At 37.6% G+C, this 10,352-nt stretch overlaps 1 protein-coding gene across 1 annotated transcript; it reads right to left on the bottom strand.

The window, feature by feature from the left end:
- Positions 1–4,579: 4,579 nt before the first annotated feature.
- On the bottom strand, positions 4,580–7,457 carry LOC144092055 (uncharacterized). Its single transcript, XM_077624822.1, has 2 exons — positions 6,060–7,457; positions 4,580–5,229 (listed from the first exon to the last, which is right to left on the bottom strand). Exons 1-2 carry the CDS (start codon positions 6,684–6,686, stop codon positions 4,786–4,788), a joined length of 1,071 nt encoding a protein of 356 aa, XP_077480948.1. The 5' UTR covers positions 6,687–7,457; the 3' UTR covers positions 4,580–4,785.
- Positions 7,458–10,352: the final 2,895 nt, after the last annotated feature.

The raw sequence follows: 10,352 nt of genomic DNA, 5'->3' as shown, positions 1-10,352 counted from the left end.
ACACACTAACTGAAACACAATCAATTACTTGGACTGCAGATGCTGGACTGCAGGGGATATTGGGACTTGAATTAAAATAGTAAGAACAAAAATACACAGCAAAGGTACACATTTATAACTACTAATGTGCACTCTTCGTTTAACTACTTAAAAAAAAAATAAGATGACATTTGAAATCAACATTTCCTTAGTTCTATAAGTTCCGTATCCAGTTGTATTGTTATTAGACTTGTTCTCTAATCATCATTGGTATTCGTTTGTGCTAATGTCATGTGCAATTCCCCCAAGCCCAAAATCACACACTTTGAAAGTCTCACCAAATATTCGTAATTCTCACTGACTCCATGCTGGAAGTATGTAAATGTAAATTATATTTTCAGTCAAGCCCAGGTATGTAAATCAGAGGCCAAGAATCCAATTTGCAAATGCTCATAAACCAAGATCTAACCTTTAAAAGTGCCAGAGGAAATACACTAAACAGTACAATACTGAAACGATATATTATTGCCTTCATTCACAGCAAAGATGTCTAATTATTTTTCTGAAAGAATTAGCTCTTTATCTCTAGTTTAGTTAGTTGGGTGCTTAATTTCAAAGTAATTTTCTTGGTAGATAAGCCTACCTGTTTACATACTAATGTCATAGGCTTTGTCAGACAAAGCAATGATTCATGGAGTTGCAGCTACATACTCTACACACTGATAATTTGTAAGAGTCCAAATGAAAGTTGTAATAACAAAACAATATTGCAAATGATATTAGCGACATGAAGATAATGAAAATAATTGCCAGAAGTCCAACAATGGTAAGCACACATTGAGGAATACCTCAGTATTTGATCAAATCATATACAATTATGATGCACGTGCATATAATATAATTAATTCTATGTCTGGGTCTCAGCCTAAGGCAATCGGCATAGAATCAGTTTTGTATGTATAATAGATCAGAGAGCAGTTCATGAATAAAACAAACATGGGTAGTGTGTAATAGTGAGTAGGAATGTTTGTCTCTGGACAACACAATCAAAGTGAACATGTAATATCCTGATAATCCATATTCAATGAATTCAAGGGGCTGACTTGCTTTTTGCTAAATCCTGCTCATTTCCAGACATAGCTTTGATCTATGATTGAGTTTCCAATAACATTAAGATTGTTTCAGACGACATGATAATTGAATTCAAGGTATTTTTGTAATATTCTAGATGGGTGATGATCATGAATTTGCATCAAGATTCCAGTGCTTTACTAAAACCCATCACTGTCCTCCTAACTGGATTTATGATATTGAAGCATAAATTTGCTTCATAATAAACCAAAACACTGCAGATCATAATTGTAGAGCCAGTGAGCCCAGACGTTTATTTTTGTACCAAGTGCACCCAATATGTCAATACAGTGGTAGTACCTCTAAATACGAAATTAATTGGTTCCAGAACTTGTTTTGTAACTTGGATTTGTTGCAACTAGAGCAGCATTTTGCATTGAAGTAGCATACATTGTTGCACAATCTTTAATTCTAGCAAGTATAATCTCTTTAAAAATGATAAAACATATACCAATTTTGAATGAAAATAAATGTATGTATGCATGTATGCAAAAACAGAGCTGAAATATAAGTAAACTATTTATTAAGCCATTAAAATAATGCCACAACACCAAACCAAAAAATAACAAATCAAAAGCACCTCAATTCAAACATGCAATTGCTGAAGGGGTTGGTCTAGCTCTAATCTATTTCAATTTCTTTTTCTGTCTCTTTCTCTCTTGCACTCTCTATCGTCACTCACGTTGGTGCTATGTGGCTACAGTGGGGCAAATAAGGATTTACCACCAATTGTGCAAGTTATCCTACTTGAAAAAATTAGAGAGGCCTGTAATTGTCAACATGGGTAAACTTCAACCATGAGAGACAAAATGTGGAAAAAAAAACTGAAAATCACATTGTTTGATTTTTAAAGAATTTATTTGCAAACCATGGTGGAAAATAAGTATTTGGTCAACACCAAAAGTTCATCTCAATACTTTGTTAAGTAACCTTTGTTGGCAATAATGGAGGCCAAACATTTTCAGGACGCCAGAGCTGTGAGACCACCCTGCTTCCAGATGTGTGTTTTCATATTTAAGCATTTATGATGATTGGCTAGTGATAGAGTGGAGTAGCCAGAGCTACCAAACTGTATCTGGAGCGAGCTGCACAAGCAAATATATATTGTTCTGTTGATTTCATATCAGTTTTGTCAACCCACAATGGTTGAATGAGGATAATAAATGGATTTGGTTGCAGATTTACTGTCAAAGCCATTTTCAAGAAGGACTTTTCAAGAGAAGAGTGGAGCTACAGCTCAGCGAGCAAGTGCGCTGGGAAATGGAGCGCCTCAGCAAAAAGGTGAAGAAAAATAGGGAAATCTTAAGGGTTGTGTGTTGCTGGAGCCTATTCCAGCTGACTTAGGACAAAAGACAGACTACACCCTAGACTGGTCCCCAGTCAGCCGCAGGGCACACAGAGACAAATAACCATCCACACTCACAATCATACCACCACCAGTGGGAATCGAGCCCGCGCCTGCCCGCACCGAAGTCAGGCAAGTGAACCCCCACAGTATCAGGTGGCGTTATATGCAAAGTGAGTATATTTACTGTAGAACTCATCAAATTCAAATTAACTCTAGAGTTTGATCCATCTTAAGAAATGTAACCAAACATGGATATCGTAGCCCCAATGCTCATCTGTTGCATAATGTAGACTATATACGAAGGAATGCTGGCGATGTGAATGCAATTTTCATTAGGCTGACAGCACTTCTTCACATTGAACCTGAGGTACAGTGGAGACCTTGTGAGTCTCTGCATTATTCTTTTCAAAGAAAAACTTCCTTACAGCTCCGAGTGAACTTCCTGGCACCGCTTGTGCTATGGCACAAAATGAATTTTTGAAGAAAAGAAAAAAAAAAGAACCCGAAGATGTTTTCGCATTCATACATGCAAAAGTAGGAGATTGTTTAGCCTGGCATCAAAGCAGCACATATGCTTTTGATGCTTCAACGTTAGCTTTAGCCTCCTATATAGTAGGTGTCACATTAAGGGTTTAACTAGGCAAGGCAATGAATGCAGGCACTCGGCAAACACGGAGGTTGCTGTGAGTTGAAGCCCTATCCATTCTCATCACTGGGAGTAGCCACAGGGTCTGCACAGTGAACGAGCATGGCACCAGCCAAGACATCATGCCAGACTTCAGCTGTGGGTTTGCATAAATGTTGAATCATGCCAGCATCATTTTTAGTGTGTAACAACAGAGCACATTGATATTGATTTAATGCTCACTAATATTTAAACTGCCCTGCGGGACCGATGCAGTCAACATGGTTTAATATGGCTTAGTAGTATCGATATAATATATACTAGTATATAGTAGATATACATACAACCACAAAACATAAAATCAATTTTGCTTAAACAGGCTACAAATTGTAATTTTTTGTTTGGTTGTTTGTTTTAATTTTGTCTCAACATAATATCTTTGGGATGGCCATTTGATTCTTTAAACAAGGAGTTGAATTTGAGGTGAAAATAAACAATAATTTAAAAGCAATGGGAGGATTGTTTACGAGCTTCTGTAGTGGGTCTGAAAGGATAATATGGATGTCGATCTACTTCTCAAAGATTATGATGATGGGTCAATTCTAATAAAAATTAAAAGAACAATAAATCTTTAATATTTGAGCAACTAAACATATGCAAAGTTTAAAATGTTCTTGTCATTTATTGTTTATTTTTCCAAATTGATTTACTGTATCTCATTTCATAAGTATCACCACTGATTAATCCAAATGCGAGTGAGCAAGAAAGGTCGCAACAACTTTTAACAAAACATGACATCCGAATGAGGGCTGACATCTCATTTACATATGCTGACATTTTCCTGAGAATATTTCACTGTTTGACTGTGCTATAATGAACTCCTGCCATTGAGCAGTCAAGGAATAATGTTTCCATAAAGGTAACCTACCCACATTGCCGCATGGAGAAAGATGTGGAGGAGAAAAAGAGATGGCCCCCTTATCTCTTTATGGGTCATTTTCACATAATTCAGCAAATAACGGTAAAGACACTTTCAGAAAATGAATAATTTACAAAATGCAATTCAAGCATTCTGATTATCTCTAATTAGCAACACTAGCACTGCCTGGAAATATCTTAGCTGGAACTTTAATGAAAACATAATTAATTAAAATTTAAAAAATATGGATTGGTCTTTCCCGTTATTCCAAAAACGGTAAAGACCAAGCATAACGGAAAAGACAGTATGGTGAAACTTCAGTCTATGTCAGGGAAAAACTAAGACCTTTATGTGTTTTGTTGTGGGTATCAGTAGTGTGGAAAAGGCCATTAAGAACTAGTGGCAATTATATAAAGTACTCTTAGTTGCAATTTCAGTAAAATGATGGTAACAGTGTACCCCAGCCCTTATATTGGGATATCTGCCGGGGAAACTTTGAAGTCAAATTCAATAAAAAAAATTTGTTTTTTTTTTTCTTTTTTCTTAAAGCCCTGCAAAAATAAAATATACACATTGATTAATATCTGTAAACTTTATTGTAATACAACTCGAACACATATATACGGTCTTACGGAAGAAATTGTAAATACAGATTTACTGTCAACAACATGAAATTGTCTTAAAGCCTAAACATCTTAAGCTAATACTGACAAATGATAAAGAAGTTGCCAATATAATCAAAGTTAGCAATGATCAAATGATAGGATACTTGAGTGCACAATCTTAACAGTTGTAGTTCCCTAGGTCTACATCAAAAACATGCTGCTTTCCAGTGCGTGAGGTTCCTCCTGTTGTTGTAGGAGGTGGCAATCTCATAACAATATTGTCTATGTGTATGTCATCCAAGTCATCCATTTCAGGATACACAAACAAAGGTTTTTTCATAACACTGGACTTGCGACGCATAAATTGCACCAGAGCTTCATCATCTTCATCAAAGTTTTGAATGATCTTTCCCACAAAATGTTGAACGGACTTTTTCCCGCAATACTTCACAAGAACAAAATCACCTAACTTCAGATTTGTGGTACTGACTTCATCTTCGATAGGAAAGATTTCAGTAGATTCTTCCAGGCTGTCATAATCAGAGAGTGCTGCCTTATTAGCGAAGGGCCTGATCTGGACAGGTGACAAATGTTCTCTGTCACAAGATACTGATGCTCCATGCTGAAAGAAAGCACAAATCATTATATATTATTATATTCACGTCAAATTGGTACAGTATTGACAAGAGACAAGGTGATTGAATTAAGCTGTTACATATATAAATAGGGAGTGAGATTAAATTAAAGTAAATGGCTGCTTGATGAATAATAGCACTGACATCTTTTCTTCGTCATGTAAGACTGTTGTTCCAAACAACTCTTTTATAACATTCAATTTTGTCCATCTTCACGTAATGGTCTATAATGTTAAATCAATGTCACAGCACCATCTCTGTTTGATAAAGTCAACATTTTCAGCAATTTTACCACCCTGACTTTAACTGTAAGTAGTCCAATGTTGTGCAATTTTAATGCTTTCAACTCAAAATTTGCATGCTGCTTGCACTTGACTGTGTCTCTTCCGGTCACATCTGGGTGCACACAATAAAACGGTTTCCGTCTGGTGAACCCCACATAACTAAGCTTCAAATCTGGGTTTTGAGCCTTGAACTTGACATACAAATTTTGCAAAGTGTCATTGAGATATCTCTTCTGCCTTTTGTCTTTATGCACTGTCTTGGTGTCTTTTTTGCCAGCTGCAGGGGTACTATTGATGTCCTCGAGGAAAAATTTCTTGACATGCCCAGACACAGTTTTACTGTAGTCATAATTTCGTGTCTGACGGGAGTGCTGCAAGAGGGATTTACAGTTGACATTTCTAGTTATACCATGCCTGGTCAGCTGCAAATCATCTTTCGCCTTGTTGATCAATCTGTACTTTTGTAGAATGGGACCAACAACTGCAGCGTGTATAGCCTTTCTTTCATTTTGTCGCTTTTTGCTGGCTAGTACCTTTGCTTTGAGATCATCTTTGATAGCATAGCAGAATGTTAGCTCCTTCCTTATCCTGTTGTTATTCCCGCTGGAAAGGAGGGAATATGCCTTCGATGCTGGAGAATCGCTGATCACGTTAACACTCAACTGCTGAGCATTCTGCATTCTGCTGATCTTTCTTTTCAATTTCCGTATTTCAGTTTGATATTGCTTGATCTGAGCATTATTCTTGGTAATTGTTCTGTATGCTTTGCGGTCCCGGGCTTGCGTCTTTCTCCTGCCAGCTTTCTTTTGTGTTGATGGTTGCGATGGTCCTGGTTGTGGTTCACCAAATTCATCAGCATCTGGGCTAGGTGGGGGAGTGCTTGGCAGATCCTCTTCCAGTTGTTGGAATTTCTTGCTCCTTTGCTTTCGTTGGTTGAGCTTCCATTTTCTTCTCAGTTGCCTTTGCTCCCTCTCTGAAAGCTTGTGAATATTTGGAATCTTTCCTTGTGCCTTTCTTTTCTGATATCGTTCCCTTTCTTTCTCTAAATATTTGTGATAGGCTCCAGGGTCATTTTTAATCTTCTCCCTGCATTTGCGCATCGCTGCAGCATTAGATTTTTTCGCAGGTGGCTTACCGCCTTTTTTCTTAAATGGATTCATGTTCTGGAAATTTTACAAATCAAAGCAGGAATTAGTATACACATAAACATAGCATAACATGTTAGCGTCATCTCTACATATCTGTTGTATATTTAAAAATATGTATTTCATCTCTACATATCTATTGTATACACCTTTTCTACTTAGTCTTTCCCGTTATATGATACGTCTTTCCCGTTATAACGGTAAAGACAAAATTTATTAACGGTAAAGACACAACATTCCACCTCAGCCTTTGACATTGGTAGATGGTATTTCTTGGCACTCAGTAAATGATAGTGTTCTGCATGCATACACCATGCCCAGTTCATTAAAAAGCAAAGTAATTATGTTCACCAAGTTTTTAGGACATCGGTAAAGACATGGAATTGTTACGACATTTCACAGGTATGGTCCTTACCTTGGTTTTAGTTTCATTCTCATGGCTTCTGCTTAGCTGGCGTTGACAATATGGCTGACAACATCCTGGTACTTCTCCCACACCAGCCACCTGGTGTATTTACTGTGAATTTTTTGGTGTATTTCTCATGTGATAACGGTAAAGACACACTAACTGATATGAAAGGTACATCAGTAAAACTGTTTGCAGTTGCAATTCTTTTGCATTTTTCTCAAAGACAACTTGAGTGAAAATACTATTGAAACAAATCTAAACAACACATTCTAAATAGAGACAAACAAATAAATCATAACCCGACTTTTCATTCCTATAAACTGTGACACTAGATTCTGGACATCTAACGGAGTGGACAAATTCAACATAAACTGGCTCTCAATGTATTTGTGTCTCAAATAGATTTCTCTTAAAATTGGTGCCAAATGTAGTATAATATGTGGCAAACAAAGCAGTAGTAATTAATTTTTATAACTTTGTAACACATAAAGGGAAAGTCCAGGGCCATATCTTTACCGTTATTTGCTGAATTATGTGAAAATGACCCTTATATGGGATGGCTGATGCCAAAGAGGCATTTTTATTTTAACTGCCATCAACCATACTGGTCTTTGATGATATAGTGTATTTTTAAAACATTTTTCTGGCTAATTGCACTTTTAGACGGTGAATTTGTTAATGGTGACACCTTGCCTTTCCACTGGGAATCCCTCTCATTACTGGACTCCATGTCCAAGGAACGTCAGATATTATTAGCTGTCATTAATCTGCCAAGTATGGTGGGATGGAGTGCAAAAGATGGCCAACAAAGAGATATTCAGTGAACACGTAAAGGTCTCCGCATTAACAGGCTTCCATTTTGAAGAGAAAACTGTATTTTTACTTTACCTAGTGAAAAATAACAGATATATGGCATGCACAAACAGTAAAATCATTTTGATGATTTTCTTTTAAATATATGCACAGTGGGGCAAATAAGTACTTAGTCAACCACCAATTGTGCAAGTTATCCTACTTGAAAAGATTAGAGAGGCCTGTAATTGTCAACATGGGTAAACTTCAACCATTAGAGACAGAATGTGGAAAGAAAAAAAAAAACTGAAAATCACATTGTTTGATTTGTAAAGATGTTTTTTCCAAATTAGAGTGGTAAATAGGTATTTAGTCACCTAAAAACAATTAATATCATCTGTTAAAACTCATTATCGGTATAAAAGACCCCTGTCCACAACCTCAGTCTCTCACACTCCAAACTCCACTATGGCCAAGACCAAAGAGCTGTCCAAGGACACCAGAGACAAAATTGTAGACCTGCACCAAGCTGGGAAGACTGAATCTGCAATAGGCAAAACGCTTGGTGTAAAGAAATCAACTGTGGGAGCAATTATGAGACAAAAATGTGAGACTCCCTTTAATTAATATGACATGCTGATTGTTCCTACAATAACAGATGGATACAAATCCTCGGCTAAAGCCATCTCTGCAGTGAATGAGAATTTTACAAAGTGTAGTTTTGTAAACTTCTAGCAGAGACAACAGGGCTTCGTGTGTTATTTTATGGCAGTTAATGGGACGGTATCCTCTGTCTCTCTTGCCTCGACGCCACCTTGTATCAGCGGCATCACCTCACCTTAGCTCCCATGACTACAAAGGGTGTTGGTTGACATTGCTTCCTTTAAACATATTTATATAGATATATTTTTAATTGTGTTGATTTTATTGAATGTTTTGTACATTAAAATAAAAATCGAACTTTGCAGTGTAATACAGGCAACACAAGATGCGCAGACCGAGATGTGCGATCAAAAGTGATAAATGTGTAGTGGATACTTATATTCATTCATTCATCCATTCATCTTCCATACCGCCCATACTCAAAAGGGTTGTGAGGGTTGCTGGAGCCCAACCCAGCTGTCTACGGGAGAAAGGCAGACTACACCCTAGACTGGTCGACAGCAAAGGTGTCAGCAATCATCATCACCGACCTACTTAATCTAGGCAGTGGTCGACCATATCGCTGAATCGGTTTACTGTCAGTGCCTTCATGTGACATTACTTGTCCTTGTTGCCTGGTCCCAGGCAACAAGGCAGGTTGTTTTTGCTCTCGGACCACATCGTCGTTCACGCCTATTGTACCTTTGCCTCGGATTCTCTTACGGACCTCACGACTCTCGACTTCCACTTTCTTTTCACGCAGGTTGGTGAACGTGGGTTCACCAACCTGCGTGATCCACGCCACATTCACCGACCTGCCTGCCACGCCTCTTTCACCTTCGTCAAATTGTCACAAATTAATAAAGACTTATCGTCACCATCAGAGTTGGCACTCTTGCCTGCTTCGGGGCCCTCACCCGTGATCTTAACAATCTGCTCTGGAAAAATAAGATCCATGAAAAGATTGCCGGTGTAGAGTAAAGGTTGTACTATAATATAATATGGATTTGCTGTACAGTGATACCTCGAGATACGAGCTTAATGTTTTCCGGAACTGAGCTCGTATGTCGATTTAATCATCCCAAATGAACGTTTCCTATAGAAATTAACTAAAAACAAATTAATTCGTTCCAACCCTCTGAAAAAACACCCAAAACAGGTTGTTGGATTGGAAAAAAAAACATTATTTGTTCTAATTCGCCATGTTTTAACAGAGTAACAAATAACTAGTGTTTATGATGTTTTATAGTACTAAAATTAGAGGGATTTCGTGGAGGGGAGAGAGAGAGAGTGAGAGAGACTTTTTGCACGGCAACACGCTTGTAACAACATAAACAAATGTAAATGAGCTTGGATTACAATACAGACACTTAAAAATAAGTTTAATCTAACCTTACACTAAACTTAATTCTAATTTTGTTTTACATTTTTATACCTTTCTTCTGCCGGGTTGGCTCTATTTGCCCCGCCTCCACCCTGACTTTCAGCTGCAGCTAAAAGGAACCTATCGAGGGTTGTTTGCTTTTGTCTTTCCTTCAAAATATTTCCAAAATGATGCACACAAATGTCTTCACAACAGGATAAAGCACCTCCCGTATTATCGAGCAATCTCCACCATTCTGCACTGACTAACGAGAAAAAAACACGGAAAGCTCCGCCCAGTGCTCGTAGAGATATTACACAAGGGAGTTGTGGGGGGAAAGACAGTGTCCATGATGTTCTTATGAGCAGCCTCTCGCATGTATGCTCGTATATCAAAATTTGTCTCGTATCTCAAGATAAATATTTGCTCGAAATTTTACCCATATCTCAAATTGCTCGTATGTCTGAGCATTTGT

Source organism: Stigmatopora argus, chromosome 17 (assembly GCF_051989625.1).
Source record: "Stigmatopora argus isolate UIUO_Sarg chromosome 17, RoL_Sarg_1.0, whole genome shotgun sequence".
NCBI classification, from domain to species: Eukaryota; Metazoa; Chordata; class Actinopteri; order Syngnathiformes; family Syngnathidae; genus Stigmatopora; species Stigmatopora argus.
Note: the sequence above shows the minus strand (reverse complement) of the source record. Positions and strands in the feature narration are given on the sequence as shown.

Coding starts and splice junctions, on each gene's coding strand:
- LOC144092055 (XM_077624822.1), bottom strand. CDS start 6,686: ATGAATCCATTTAAGAAAAAAGGCGGTAAGCCACCTGCGAAAAAATCT. Junction 5,230..6,059: donor AAGATGATCTCAAAGCAAAG/GTACTAGCCAGC, acceptor GCTTTCTTTCAG/CATGGAGCATCAGTATCTTG.